The 16,293-nt window shown below is 41.8% G+C and overlaps 1 protein-coding gene across 1 annotated transcript in view; it reads right to left on the reverse strand.

The window, feature by feature from the left end:
• Positions 1–2,857: 2,857 nt before the first annotated feature.
• LOC139369919 (A-type voltage-gated potassium channel KCND3-like) overlaps positions 2,858–16,293 on the reverse strand; it is a 158,166-nt gene continuing 144,730 nt past the window's right edge. Inside the window, exons 4-7 of the mRNA XM_071109202.1 lie at positions 10,704–10,736; positions 10,091–10,183; positions 6,819–7,072; positions 2,858–3,086 (exon numbers count right to left, since the gene is read on the reverse strand). Of these exons, the coding sequence (XP_070965303.1) occupies positions 2,858–3,086; positions 6,819–7,072; positions 10,091–10,183; positions 10,704–10,736 (609 nt within the window). The remainder of the gene's footprint in view (positions 3,087–6,818; positions 7,073–10,090; positions 10,184–10,703; positions 10,737–16,293) is intronic.

Consider the following 16,293-nt stretch of genomic DNA (forward strand, 5'->3'; position numbering starts at 1 on the left):
AACAGAATACGGAGCAGACAGAAAAACAGAGAATACAGAAACACAGAATACGGAGCAGACAGAAAATCAGAGCAGACAGAAACACAGAATACGGAGCAGACAGAAAAACAGAGAATAGGAGCAGAGAGAAACACAGAGCAGACAGAAAAACAGAATACGGAGCAGACAGAAAAACAGAGCAAACAGAAAACAGAATACGGAGCAGACAGAAAAACAGAGAATAGGAGCAGACAGAAAAACAGAGCAGACAGAAAAACAGAATACAGAGCAGACAGAAAAACAGAGAATAGGAGCAGAGAGAAAAACAGAGAATAGGAGCAGACAGAAAAACAGAGAATACAGAGCAGACAGAAAAACAGAATACGGAGCAGACAGAAAAACAGAGAATAGGAGCAGAGAGAAAAACAGAGAATACGGAGCAGACAGAAAAACAGAATACAGAGCAGACAGAAAAACAGAGAATACAGAGCAGACAGAAAAACAGAGAATAGGAGCAGATAGAAAAACAGAGAATAGGAGCAGAGAGAAAAACAGAGAATAGGAGCAGACAGAAAAACAGAGAATACAGAGCAGACAGAAAAACAGAGAATAGGAGCAGATAGAAAAACAGAGAATAGGAGCAGAGAGAAAAACAGAGAATAGGAGCAGACAGAAAAACAGAGAATAGGAGCAGACAGAACAACTTGATTAAAAAAGACCCAAACCTAAGGAGGAAACAAACGACAACACAAAGACTTTTTGACAAGCGACCTTTTCCATTCTGTCTCAGGTGGATAAATGTGTCCATTATCTTCCCATCACAAGACAGGAATGAGACTTCATCACTGCTTTCTGTAGAGGTTAGCTTTGTAATCTCGATGTCCTCGCTAAGCATGAAACAGTACACAGAATGTGTACTAGGTCTACTGTTGAATTCACATTACTTGGGCAAATGAAAAACTCCATGCCCTAGTCATAGACTATAACTTGGGCTCTATTCAATCCGTATCGCGGAAGATCAGCTTTATAGCGCGATTGACAATTAAAGGCAATGTCCGTGAAGACTTCATTCACGGTAGACGCTGCATGTTGGCTCAATCGGAAATTACTTTCACAGATGCCAATCTTTTAACAGTTCAGCGATACACCCTGAATAGAGCCCTTGGTCAGCTTGGCCAGCTCATATGACCAGGAAAAACTCCTACACATTACACATTATGGACCCAGTTGTTAACCAGATGAGTGAACTGCCTTCTTTAAAGGGTGTGGTAAATGTGACAAGGCCTCAACCAGCATGGAGACACATTGGGATTGTTAAGAACCACCCTCCAATAGATAGGTGTTTGTAGTAACCCATTGATATGAACTTTACTCATCTTTTCACGTGACATGGTCAACATGTTAAAACATCTATTTTTAACATCCACATTACATATTGACTCACAACAATGGATTAGGTGGCGATTTTATGACAGTATGTCCTTACCTCTGTCTACCACATGGCTGAGAACACAAAGTCAATACAAAAACATACAGATACCTTGAATGCAACATGGTATTTTCATTTTCATTATTCAAAAACCTACAGAGTAAAATAATAATTTACACAAAATGAAAACAAAATACTTGTTTATCTGTTATAATTTTACTGTAGCACATTTTGGCAAGTAGTCACAAGCTATTCCAAAACACCAGGCACCTACAGCATGGACCTCCAACAGACAACAGTTAATGTAACATGTAGAGGAGGCCTGTTCACATCACAGTAGGGCATTGACATGGACATTCATCGTTGCCATGGTGATTATACTGTCTTCCACTGAACTGAAACAACAACAACTAAACTGCTAAAGTCTTAAACATGAAGACAGTTTGGAAGAGAAAGAGAGAGAGACAGAGATAGAGCGAGGGAGAGAGAGATATAGAGAGAGCGATAGAGCGATAGTGAGAGACAGAGAGAGAGACAGAGAGAGAGAGGACTTGTGTAAGTGTAATATTTACTGTTCACTTTTTATTGTTTATTTCACGTTTGTTTATCCATTTCACTTGCTTTGGCAATGTAAACATATGTTTCCCATGCCAATAACGTCCCTTAAATTGAAATTGAGAGAGAACGAGTGAGAGCAAGGGAGAGAGAGAGAGACAGAGAGATAGCGAGAGAGAGAGACAGATTTGGGAAAGCAGCAGTACTGTAGCGTGTCTGATGGAACATTTGTCAGAGTACTAGTAGGCATTTATGTTGTTTAGATTTTAAGGACATTGTGGATAGATGGAAATGTAAGGTTATAACCCACTAAAATATGAACATTTCATAAAAGTATCACACACACACACACACACACACACACACACACACACACACACACACACACACACACACACACACACACACACACACACACACACACACACACACACACACACACACACGGAAAATAGATAAGACAACACAAAACATAAAGAAGACCTAACAACCTAAAGTTAAAACATTGATAGGTGTCTTCATCCTCATCTTTCAGACATTCAGGGTTTAGCTGTAGGTAGATCAAAACAATAATATGTAGGTGCGAAGTGCACAAAGACACAGTGACTTCCTTTGTCCTGTCATAATCCCAAAATGCACACATACTGGCCCGTTTTAGGAAAATGCGCATATCGTAGCCTACTCTACCATCAGCTGCCGTGCAGCATTTCACTCAGTATAGCCTATCCCCTTGCTGCCTAAAAGGCTGTATACTCCTTGGTACACGGGGAGTTCTCTCCCATTTCTCTATCTCTGAAACGGGCGACAGGGGTCCTTCAAGGTAGAGTTCTAGTGAAAGCCTCTCTTCACCTCTCCTCCTGCTCAGTCAGTCTGTCGAGTGGGTGAGTCACACAGTCACAGAGCGGACACTTTGAAGACAGTGGAGCTGGCTGTGGTGTTAATACTGGCGGCCTCTGGGCCGGTGGGGGGAGGGGGGGGTCTGCGCTGGGGGGGTCCGTGAAGACCGTCCCCGTCCGGGGTGGCAGAGTGGGGCGTGGGGATGCTGATGATCGCCGTGGTGATCTGACCGCCCTTGCAGTTGAACAGACCCACCTCGTCTGTCTTCATGTTGAGACTAGAGCGACTGAGAGAGAGAGAGACAGAGAGTATAGAGAGCAAGAGAGAGAGAGAGAAAGACAGAGTAAGAAAGATAGAGAGAGACAGACAGACAGAGGGAGAGGGTGGAATAATACTGTAAAAGTACTGTAATTTTACAAATGGCCCAACAACTTGTAACAAAAGTGCTAGATACAACCCTACACCGCCATCTAGTGTTTTCTATGGGGACTCCATGTGTGCATGACGCATGTCTGTGCCGAGTATGATGAAGTTGCACCATGATTTAAGATCAGCTTAGTCCAGTTAAAGTTGATTGTGGACCTGTGCCTAAGGAGAGGAAACTTGGATTGGATACAACCTGCAATGGATAGGGTTTAGGTTTTATTTATTCACACCAAAGAAAAGAAGTGAAAGACAAAACAGTACAGATAAAAAACGGGTAAAACGGTGTGCAGGAACGTACAATACGTACAAAAAAAATGTACCGGCCCAGACAATATTACAGTAAATGAGAGATGGGTAAATTAAGCAAAAGTATAGAGTTAGGAAGCAAGCCTGATGTACCAAACCACTAATCTTTCTGATGATACCAACAGATTTCATCACTTTGCTACTGACAAATTGAATATGATCTTTCCATGATCATTTTTCATCACTTAGAACTCTAGTGGACTTGTTCTATTTCATTCTTTAAATTTTTATTTTATTTATTATTCTTACTAGTGAATACAATAAAGTAGGACTTTCTTTTTTACATTTAAAGATCATCTGTTTATCTGGAACCATTCAGAAAATGTGTCCATACCTGAGTTGGCTTCATTAATTAGTGAATAAAAATGGTTGTGTGATAAAATCAAATTGGTATCATCAGAAAACAGCAGCAAGGTCATTGATATATCTTAGGAATCGAAATTATCGAAACCTGTGGCCAGTGGCGGTTCTAGCTTGTATGGCTCCCCCCCTCACCATTCAGATTTTTTTGGTACAGGCGCCCCATGCCGCCCCAGGCAAGATGACTCCCTGGGTGTCTGCCCATGTCACCTATACCTAAATCCACCACTGCCTGTGGCACACCGCAGGATATCTTGGCCATGGTAGATGCACAGCCATTTCCGACCAAGCTGACTCCACACTCCAAGACTGCTTCCATCACGTGGACTGGGACATGTTTCGTATTGCGTCAGATAACAATATTGACGAATACGCTGATTCGGTGTGCGAGTTCATTAGAACGTGCGTTGAAGATGTCGTTCCCACAGCAACGATTAAAACATTCCCTAACCAGAAACCGTGGATTGATGGCAGCATTCGTGTGGAACTGAAAGCGCGAACCACTGCTTTTAATCAGGGCAAGGTGTCTGGTAACATGACCGAATACAAACAGTGCAGCTATTCCCTCCGCAAGGCTATCAAACAAGCTAAGCGCCAGTACAGAGACAAAGTAGAATCTCAATTCAACGGCTCAGACACAAGAGGCATGTGGCAGGGTCTACAGTCAATCACGGACTACAGGAAGAAATCCAGCCCAGTCACGGACCAGGATGTCTTGCTCCCAGGCAGACTAAATAACTTTTTTGCCCGCTTTGAGGACAATACAGTGCCACTGACACGGCCTGCAACGAAAACATGCGGTCTCTCCTTCACTGCAGCCGAGGTGAGTAAAACATTTAAACGTGTTAACCCTCGCAAGGCTGCAGGCCCAGACGGCATCCCCAGCCGCGCCCTCAGAGCATGCGCAGACCAGCTGGCCGGTGTGTTTACGGACATATTCAATCAATCCCTATACCAGTCTGCTGTTCCCACATGCTTCAAGAGGGCCACCATTGTTCCTGTTCCCAAGAAAGCTAAGGTAACTGAGCTAAACGACTACCGCCCCGTAGCACTCACATCCGTCATCATGAAGTGCTTTGAGAGACTAGTCAAGGACCATATCACCTCCACCCTACCTGACACCCTAGACCCACTCCAATTTGCTTACCGCCCAAATAGGTCCACAGACGATGCAATCTCAACCACACTGCACACTACCCTAACCCATCTGGACAAGAGGAATACCTATGTGAGAATGCTGTTCATCGACTACAGCTCGGCATTCAACACCATAGTACCCTTCAAGCTCGTCATCAAGCTCGAGACCCTGGGTCTCGACCCCGCCCTGTGCAACTGGGTACTGGACTTCCTGACGGGCCGCCCCCAGGTGGTGAGGGTAGGCAACAACATCTCCACCCCGCTGATCCTCAACACTGGGGCCCCACAAGGGTGCGTTCTGAGCCCTCTCCTGTACTCCCTGTTCACCCACGACTGCGTGGCCACGCACGCCTCCAACTCAATCATCAAGTTTGCAGACGACACAACAGTGGTAGGCTTGATTACCAACAACGACGAGACGACCTACAGGGAGGAGGTGAGGGCCCTCGGAGTGTGGTGTCAGGAAAATAACCTCACACTCAACGTCAACAAAACTAAGGAGATGATTGTGGACTTCAGGAAACAGCAGAGGGAACACCCCCCGATCCACATCGATGGAACAGTAGTGGAGAGGGTAGCAAGTTTTAAGTTCCTCGGCATACACATCACAGACAAACTGAATTGGTCCACTCACACAGACAGCATCGTGAAGAAGGCGCAGCAGCGCCTCTTCAACCTATAGGAGGCTGAAGAAATTCGGCTTGTCACCAAAAGCACTCACAAACTTCTACAGATGCACAATCGAGAGCATCCTGTCGGGCTGTATCACCGCCTGGTACGGCAACTGCTCCGCCCTCAACTGTAAGGCTCTCCAGAGGGTAGTGAGGTCTGCACAACGCATCACCGGGGGCAAACTACCTGCCCTCCAGGACACCTACACCACCCGATGTTACAGGAAGGCCATAAAGATCATCAAGGACATCAACCACCCGAGCCACTGCCTGTTCACCCCGCTATCATCCAGAAGGCGAGGTCAGTACAGGTGCATCAAAGCTGGGACCGAGAGACTGAAAAACAGCTTCTATCTCAAGGCCATCAGACTGTTAAACAGCCACCACTAACATTGAGTGGCTGCTGCCAACACACTGACAATGACACTGACTCACTCCAGCCACTTTAATAATGGGAATTGATAGGAAATGATGTAAATATATCACTAGCCACTTTAAACAACGCTACCTTATATAATGTTACTTACCCTACATTATTCATCTCATATGCATACGTATATACTGTACTCTATATCATCGACTGCATCCTTATGTAATACATGTATCACTTGCCACTTTAACTATGCCACTTTGTTTACATACTCATCTCATATGTATATACTGTACTCGATATCATCTACTGTATCTTGCCTATGCTGCTCTGTACCATCACTCATTCCTATATCCTTATGTACATATTCTTTATCCCCTTACACTGTGTATAAGACAGTAGTTTTGGAATTGTTAGTTAGATTACTTGTTGGTTATTACTGCATTGTCGGAACTAGAAGCACAAGCATTTCGCTACACTCGCATTAACATCTGCTAACCATGTGTATGTGACAAATAAAATTTGATTTGATTTGATTGATTTGATTTGATTTGACTAAACAAATTGTTCTCTATAATAAACATAACTATATATCCAATTATATGTATAATCATGAAAACCGTAATAATGCAATTTCTAAAGTAATATTTCCATGATCAACCGTGTCAAACACTTTGGATAACTCTAAAAAGATGCCAAGAGCGTATTCAACCTGTCTCCCTGTGCCTGGCTGCCTGCAGTCTCTAACCTGGTGGTGGGGGGTAGCTTGTCCCCGCACTGGATGCGGAGGGCGCTGAGCTCCTGTAGCGGCCCATGCTGATGGCTGGGCTGGAGGGGCATGCTGGAGTTGGGCAGGGGGGAGCTCCTCTTCACCCGGCGGGTACAGCAGGTGCCTATGGGCCTGTCCTGGCTGGAGAGGGAGGGGCTACGGGAGGTGTAGCTCTGGACCGTGGTCTCCAGACAGTTCTGTTCATACAGCTGCTCATCCATAAACTCATGGGCCTGCAGAGGAGTGGCATTAAAAGACAGATGCTGCTCAATCGATTATATATTCACCCTATAGATGTGAATATATTAGGTTTATATGGTGACAGAATAGTTGTCATTAGGTTTATATGGTGACAGAATAGTTGTTATTAGGTTAAACAGTGATAGAATAGTTGTCATTAGGTTTATGTAGTGACAGAATAGTTATTAGGTTAAACAGTGATAGAATAGTTGTCATTAGGTTTATGTAGTGACATAATAGTTGTTTATATAGTGACATAATAGTTGTTATAAGGTTTATATAGTGACATAATAGTTGTTTATATAGTGACAGAATCGTTGTTATAAGGTTTATATAGTGACAGAATAGTTGTTATTAGGTTTATATAGTGACATAATAGTTGTTTATATAGTGATATAATAGTTGTTATAAGGTTTGTGTAGTGACATAATAGTTGTTTATATAGTGACATAATAGTTGTTATAAGGTTTATATAGTGACAGAATAGTTGTTATTAGGTTTATATAGTGACATAATAGTTGTTATAAGGTTTATATAGTGACATAATAGTTGTTTATATAGTGACAGAATAGTTGTTATAAGGTTAATATAGTGACATAATAGTTGTTATTAGGTTTATATAGTGACATAATAGTTGTCATTAGGTTTATATAGCGACAGAATAGTTGTCATTAGGCTTATATGGTGACAGAATAGTTGTCATTAGGTTTATATGGTGACAGAATAGTTGTCATTAGGTTTATATGGTGACAGAATAGTTGTCTTTAGGTTTATATGGTGACAGAATAGTTGTCATTAGGTTTATATGGTGACAGAATAGTTGTCATTAGGTTTATATGGTGACAGAATAGTTGTCATTAGGTTTATATGGTGACAGAATAGTTGTCATTAGGTTTATACGGTGACAGAATAGTTGTCATTAGGTTTATATGGTGACAGAATAGTTGTCATTAGGTTTATATGGTGACAGAATAGTTGTCTTTAGGTTTATATGGTGACAGAATAGTTGTCATTAGGTTTATATGGTGACAGAATAGTTGTCATTAGGTTTATATGGTGACAGAATAGTTGTCATTAGGTTTATATGGTGACAGAATAGTTGTCATTAGGTTTATATGGTGACAGAATAGTTGTCATTAGGTTTATATGGTGACAGAATAGTTGTCATTAGGTTTATACGGTGACAGAATAGTTGTCATTAGGTTTATATGGTGACAGAATAGTTATAAGGTGTGGGGCATGTCAACTCCTCTCGATAACAACATTGGATAACATGTTTCCTTTATTTGAATAACGAATAAAACTATATTTATCATGAAACGTTTTTTACAGAGGAATCCTGACAAATATGCCAGAGTATGGCTAGACTATGGTTTTCTAGTCATAGAGTATATTAGAGTATGGTTAGACTATGGTTTTCTAGTCATAGAGTATATTAGAGTATGGCTAGACTATGGTTTTCTAGTCATAGAGTATATTAGAGTATGGCTAGACTATGGTTTTCTAGTCATAGAGTATATTAGAGTATGGCTAGACTATGGTTTTCTAGTCATAGAGTATATTAGAGTATGGCTAGACTATGGTTTTCTAGTCATAGAGTATATTAGAGTATGGCTAGACTATGGTTTTCTAGTCATAGAGTATATTAGAGTATGGCTAGACTATGGTTTTCTAGTCATAGAGTATATTAGAGTATGGCTAGACTATGGTTTTCTAGTCATAGAGTATATTAGAGTATGGCTAGACTATGGTTTTCTAGTCATAGAGTATATTAGAGTATGGCTAGACTATGGTTTTCTAGTCATAGAGTATATTAGAGTATGGCTAGACTATGGTTTTCTAGTCATAGAGTATATTAGAGTATGGCTAGACTATGGTTTTCTAGTCATAGAGTATATTAGAGTATGGCTAGACTATGGTTTTCTAGTCATAGAGTATATTAGAGTATGGCTAGACTATGGTTTTCTAGTCATAGAGTATATTAGAGTATGGCTAGACTATGGTTTTCTAGTCATAGAGTATATTAGAGTATGGCTAGACTATGGTTTTCTAGTCATAGAGTATATTAGAGTATGGCTAGACTATGGTTTTCTAGTCATAGAGTATATTAGAGTATGGCTAGACTATGGTTTTCTAGTCATAGAGTATATTAGAGTATGGCTAGACTATGGTTTTCTAGTCATAGAGTATATTAGAGTATGGCTAGACTATGGTTTTCTAGTCATAGAGTATATTAGAGTATGGCTAGACTATGGTTTTCTAGTCATAGAGTATATTAGAGTATGGCTAGACTATGGTTTTCTAGTCATAGAGTATATTAGAGTATGGCTAGACTATGGTTTTCTAGTCATAGAGTATATTAGAGTATGGCTAGACTATGGTTTTCTAGTCATAGAGTATATTAGAGTATGGCTAGACTATGGTTTTCTAGTCATAGAGTATATTAGAGTATGGCTAGACTATGGTTTTCTAGTCATAGAGTATATTAGAGTATGGCTAGACTATGGTATATTAGAGTTTAGACTATGGTTTTCTAGTCATAGAGTATATTAGTGTATGGCTAGACTATGGTTTTCTAGTCATAGAGTATATTAGAGTATGGCTAGACTATGGTTTTCTAGTCATAGAGTATATTAGAGTATGGCTAGACTATGGTTTTCTAGTCATAGAGTATATTAGAGTATGGCTAGACTATGGTTTTCTAGTCATAGAGTATATTAGAGTATGGTTAGACGCATTGCTCTCCAACCCTGTTTCCGGAAAAATACCCTCCTGTAGGTTTTTGCTCTAACTCCAGTTTTAACTAGATCAGAGTTGGAGCAAAATAAACTACAGGACTGTAGCACTCCAGGAACAGAATTAGAGAGCCCTGGGTTAGAGTATGGTTTTCTAGTCATTGAGTATGTTAGAATATGGTTAGAGTATGGTTTTCTATTCATTGAGTATGTTAGAGTATGGTTAGAGTATGGTTTTCTCGTCATATAGTAAGTATGGTTGGACTAGAGACTCACAGTGGTCTTCTCCAGACAGTGCAATAGATGGTGGTGTTGACTCTCTAATAATGACATGCTCTTGCTGAGCAGCAGTTCCTCATCGTCTGAGCCCTTAGTGGAGACACACAGAAACACACAAAAACACATAGAAAAACATACAATACAAACATTTTTAACAGTCACATACATGGCATACAGTGTAAGCATCTTAATTTGAGTCAATCTGCTACAGCAGGGAAATAATCCTGCAGCAACAGGAAACACAAATTATTATGTGGATTATAATTAACACATTTCTTTTTAGGGTTGATACATTTTTAGTTTGAGCAAATCAAGTCTAAAATTTTAACATGGAAATAGCTCAATTTAGAAGCCTTTTTAAACCTCAAATACACAACAAGTCTGCAGGAAAATTATCAACAACAAAAGAGTGATCTAATTAAGATCCTACATCTGTACAATGGTACAAGTGTGTGGATTAGCCAATTGAGCTCAAGGCATTTTGTCTCATTATCAATATCTACCAGACAGGTAGGGTTAAGATTAGTCTTTGCTGACAGAATTCAAGTGGATTGAGGATGTTGCATGTGTAGTTTTTCATTGTAACCTCATGTGATGGCTGATTAAATACCTCGTGGATATTGTTTTGCTTGTAAGGTTGTTGCTTCAGAGAGTTGAAGAGGAGAGAAGAGACAGCGACAGAAAAAAATGAAGACAGAAATGGCTTTACTTCTCATATGGATCAATTTCTTTACAATATTTTTTGTTTGTATTTTACCCCCCTTTTCTCCCCAATTTCGTGATATCGAATTGCGATCTTGTCTCATTGCTGCAACTCCCCAACGGGGTCGGGAGAGGCGAAGGTCGAGTCATGCGTCCTCTGTAACATGACCCGCCAAACCGCGCTTCTTAACACCTGCCTGCTTAACCTGGAGGAAACACCGTTCAACTGATGACCGAAGTCAGCCTGCAGGTGCCCGACCCACCACAAGGAGTCGCTAGAGCGCGATGAGCTAAGTAAAGCACTCCCGGCCAAACCCTCCCCTAACCTGGACGACGCTGAGCCAATTGTGCGTTGCCCTATGGGACTCCCGGTCACGGCTGGTTGTGACACAGCCTGGGATCGAACCCAGGTCTGTAGTGATGCGCCACTCGGGAGGCCCCCATTCTCTACAATTTTCATGAAACCTAACTTGATCTAGCAGTTAAACATTGAACTGTTTCAACAACAATTACAGTAAAACACATTTTAACAAGAATATGCAGACATACCTCCTGTTTGTAACAAATGGTGCTAGGCACAACATTGCACAATAGCTGGAAATACTTTTGTCTCGATCAACAGAGATCTGTTCCATTTACTCTCATTCAAATTTCACACACAGTCAGTTCAGTGGACAGTTAACACAGCATTCCTTTGAAGGATTACTCTATGAAGGTTTTTCAGTTGGATGAATTCATCTGGAAGTATAGCCTATCTCCTGTGAGTTTCTTTTGCTTGTTGATGTGTGGGGTACTAGCAAACAAATTACCAAGAAGATAAAACCAAACAAAGCTTGTCATCTGACTGAGAAAAACCACAAGGGGAGACAATCTTCCCAAAATGTGTAGAGGACAGAGTTTGCCAGTTCTTCTTCCAGTATGTGTGCCCACACAGCACTGACTGACTGCGGTGACATGACAGTAATTCAAAGTGCCAGAGCGCTGGCAGCCGTATCACAGCCACAGTAAAACAACTAACTACATGAAGCCTCTGAATGCTTCAGCTTTCTATCATACTTTTTGCTCTTCCTAAACTCACATGCACTTTGTGCTCCAAGTCTATTACACAGTATTTATTTTTAATGTAACCTTTATTTAACTAGGCAAGTCAGTTAAGAATAAATTCTTATTTACAATGACAGCCTGCCCCAGCCAAACCCAGAAAACACTGGGCCAGTTGTGCACCGCCCTACAGGACTCCCAATCACAGCCAGATGTGAACCAGAAACTGCATTGACACCTCTTGCACTGAGATGCAGTGCCTTAGACTGCTGCGCCACTCAGGAGCCCAGTAGACATAGAGGGATTTCAGGCCTTGCTACAGTTAACCAGAGTGTTGCTGAGAGAATGCCAGTCATGTCAATCTGTGCCATTTATTATGGTAATCCATCCACCGCTCCCTAAATGGTGAAGAAGTGAAGAGATATGGAACATTTGTCCATTAATGCTTGCTGTGATGCACCCCTATCGTTTAATTTCTCCCACAACATGATTACTACCATATTTCAATTCATCCCATAACATTAATACCAATATAATTTAATTTATCCTACAACATCCCACATTGCATACTAAAGCCTTCTAAATCGATGGCATAATTTAGAGCCATTTGCTACTGTAATCTTTCAATGTAGCAGCCAGCACATTCATGGACAATAACAAAGAGTGACACAAACACAATAACAGTTTTCCTTCTCCCGTCTGACCATGTTTAATTAGGGCTACAGAGAAGACAACATGCCTGACTAGGCTTCATTACCTGGAAAACAAGACACAACAGACTTGTGAACTGAAAGAAGACACAAGACAACAGAGAGAGCTAAAAAAGACAGCAGAGAGCACTAAAACTGACAGCAGAGAGCACTAAAACAGACATCAGAGAGCACTAAAACAGACATCAGAGAGCACTAAAACTGACAGCAGAGAGCACTAAAACTGAGAGCAGAGAGCACTAAAACTGAGAGCAGAGAGCACTAAAACAGACAGCAGAGAGCACTAAAACTGACAGCAGAGAGCACTAAAACTGAGAGCAGAGAGCACTAAAACTGAGAGCAGAGAGCACTAAAACTGACAGCAGAGAGCACTAAAACAGACAGCAGAGAGCACTAAAACTGACAGCAGAGAGCACTAAAACAGACAGCAGAGAGCACTAAAACTGAGAGCAGAGAGCACTAAAACTGAGAGCAGAGAGCACTAAAACTGAGAGCAGAGAGCACTAAAACTGACAGCAGAGAGCACTAAAACAGACAGCAGAGAGCACTAAATCTGACAGCAGAGAGCACTAAAACAGACAGCAGAGAGCACTAAAATAGACAGCAGAGAACAAAAACTGACAATAGAGAGCACTAAAACTGACAGCAGAGAGCAATAAAACAGACAGCAGAGAGCACTAAAGCAGACAGCAGAGAACAAAAACTGACAATAGAGAGCACTAAAACTGACAATAGAGAGCACTAAAACTGACATCAGAGAGCACAAAAACAGACAGCAGAGAGCACTAAAACTGACAATAGAGAGCACTAAAACTGACAGCAGAGAGCACTAAAACTGACAGCAGAGAGCACTAAAACAGACAGCAGAGAGCACTAAAGCAGACAGCAGAGATCACTAAAACGGACAGCAGAGAGCACTAAAACTGACAGCAGAGAGCACTAAAACAGACAGCAGAGAGCACTAAAACAGACAGCAGAGAGCACTAAAACTGACAGCAGAGAGCACTAAAACGGACAGCAGAGAGCACTAAAACTGAGAGCAGAGAGCACTAAAACTGAGAGCAGAGAGCACTAAAACTGACAGCAGAGAGCACTAAAACAGACAGCAGAGAGCACTAAAACAGACAGCAGAGAGCACTAAAGCAGACAGCAGAGATCACTAAAACGGACAGCAGAGAGCACTAAAACTGACAGCAGAGAGCACTAAAACAGACAGCAGAGAGCACTAAAACAGACAGCAGAGAGCACTAAAACTGACAGCAGAGAGCACTAAAACGGACAGCAGAGAGCACTAAAACTGAGAGCAGAGAGCACTAAAACTGAGAGCAGAGAGCACTAAAACTGACAGCAGAGAGCACTAAAACAGACAGCAGAGAGCACTAAAACAGACAGCAGAGAGCACTAAAACTGACAGCAGAGAGCACTAAAACAGACAGCAGAGATCGCTAAAGACAGCAGAGAGCACTAAAAGTGACAGCAGAGAGCACTAAAACAGACAGCAGAGAGCACTAAAACAGACATCAGAGATCACTAAAACAGGCAGCAGAGAGCACTAAAACAGACAGCAGAGAGCACTAAAGCAGACAGCAGAGATCACTAAAACAGACAGCAGAGAGCACTAAAACAGACAGCAGAGAGCACTAAAGCAGACAGCAGAGAGCACTAAAACTGACAGCAGAGAGCACTAAAACTGACAGCAGAGAGCAATAAAACGGACAGCAGAGAGCACTAAAACAAACAGCAGAGATCACTAAAACAGACAGCAGAGAGCACTAAAACAGACAGCAGAGATCACTAAAAAAGTCAGCAGAGAGCACTAAAACAGACAGCAGAGAGCACTAAATCAGACAGCAGAGAGCACTAAAACAGACAGCAGAGAGCACTAAAACAGACAGCAGAGAGCACTAAAACTGACAGCAGAGAGCACTAAAACTGACAGCAGAGAGCACTAAAACGGACAGCAGAGAGCACTAAAACAGACAGCAGAGATCACTAAAACAGTCAGCAGAGATCACTAAAACAGTCAGCAGAGAGCACTAAAACAGACAGCAGAGAGCACTAAATCAGACAGCAGAGAGCACTAAAACAGACAGCAGAGAGCACTAAAACAGACAGCAGAGAACACTAAAACAGACAGCAAAGAGCACTAAAACAGACAGCAGAGATCGCTAAAAAAGACAGCAGAGAGCACTAAAGCAGACAGCAGAGAACAAAAACTGACAATAGAGAGCACTAAAACTGACAATAGAGAGCACTAAAACTGACATCAGAGAGCATAAAAACAGACAGCAGAGAGCACTAAAACTGACAATAGAGAGCACTAAAACTGACAGCAGAGAGCACTAAAACATACAGCAGAGAGCACTAAAACTGACAGCAGAGAGCACTAAAACAGACAGCAGAGAGCACTAAAGCAGACAGCAGAGATCACTAAAACGGACAGCAGAGAGCACTAAAACTGACAGCAGAGAGCACTAAAACAGACAGCAGAGAGCACTAAAACAGACAGCAGAGATCACTAAAACAGACAGCAGAGAGCACTAAAACTGACAGCAGAGAGCACTAAAACGGACAGCAGAGAGCACTAAAACAGACAGCAGAGATCGCTAAAGACAGCAGAGAGCACTAAAAGTGACAGCAGAGAGCACTAAAACAGACAGCAGAGAGCACTAAAACAGACATCAGAGATCACTAAAACAGGCAGCAGAGAGCACTAAAACAGACAGCAGAGAGCACTAAAGCAGACAGCAGAGATCACTAAAACAGACAGCAGAGAGCACTAAAACAGACAGCAGAGAGCACTAAAACAGACAGCAGAGAGCACTAAAAGTGACAGCAGAGAGCACTAAAACAGACAGCAGAGAGCACTAAAACAGACTTCAGAGATCACTAAAACAGGCAGCAGAGAGCACTAAAACAGACAGCAGAGAGCACTAAAGCAGACAGCAGAGATCACTAAAACAGACAGCAGAGAGCACTAAAACAGACAGCAGAGATCACTAAAAAAGTCAGCAGAGAGCACTAAAACAGACAGCAGAGAGCACTAAATCAGACAGCAGAGAGCACTAAAACAGACAGCAGAGAGCACTAAAACAGACAGCAGAGAGCACTAAAACAGACAGCAGAGAGCACTAAAACAGACAGCAGAGAGCACTAAAACTGACAGCAGAGAGCACTAAAACTGACAGCAGAGAGCACTAAAACGGACAGCAGAGAGCACTAAAACAGACAGCAGAGATCACTAAAACAGTCAGCAGAGATCACTAAAACAGTCAGCAGAGAGCACTAAAACAGACAGCAGAGAGCACTAAAACAGACAGCAGAGAGCACTAAAACAGACAGCAGAGATCGCTAAAAAAGACAGCAGAGAGCACTAAAGCAGACAGCAGAGAACAAAAACTGACAATAGAGAGCACTAAAACTGACAATAGAGAGCACTAAAACTGACATCAGAGAGCACAAAAACAGACAGCAGAGAGCACTAAAACTGACAATAGAGAGCACTAAAACTGACAGCAGAGAGCACTAAAACATACAGCAGAGAGCACTAAAACTGACAGCAGAGAGCACTAAAACAGACAGCAGAGAGCACTAAAGCAGACAGCAGAGATCACTAAAATGGACAGCAGAGAGCACTAAAACAGACAGCAGAGAGCACTAAAACAAACATCAGAGATCACTAAAACAGGCAGCAGAGAGCACTAAAACAGACAGCAGAGAGCACTAAAGCAGACAGCAGAGATCACT

This window comes from Oncorhynchus clarkii, chromosome 17 (assembly GCF_045791955.1).
Source record: "Oncorhynchus clarkii lewisi isolate Uvic-CL-2024 chromosome 17, UVic_Ocla_1.0, whole genome shotgun sequence".
NCBI classification, from domain to species: domain Eukaryota; kingdom Metazoa; phylum Chordata; class Actinopteri; order Salmoniformes; family Salmonidae; genus Oncorhynchus; species Oncorhynchus clarkii.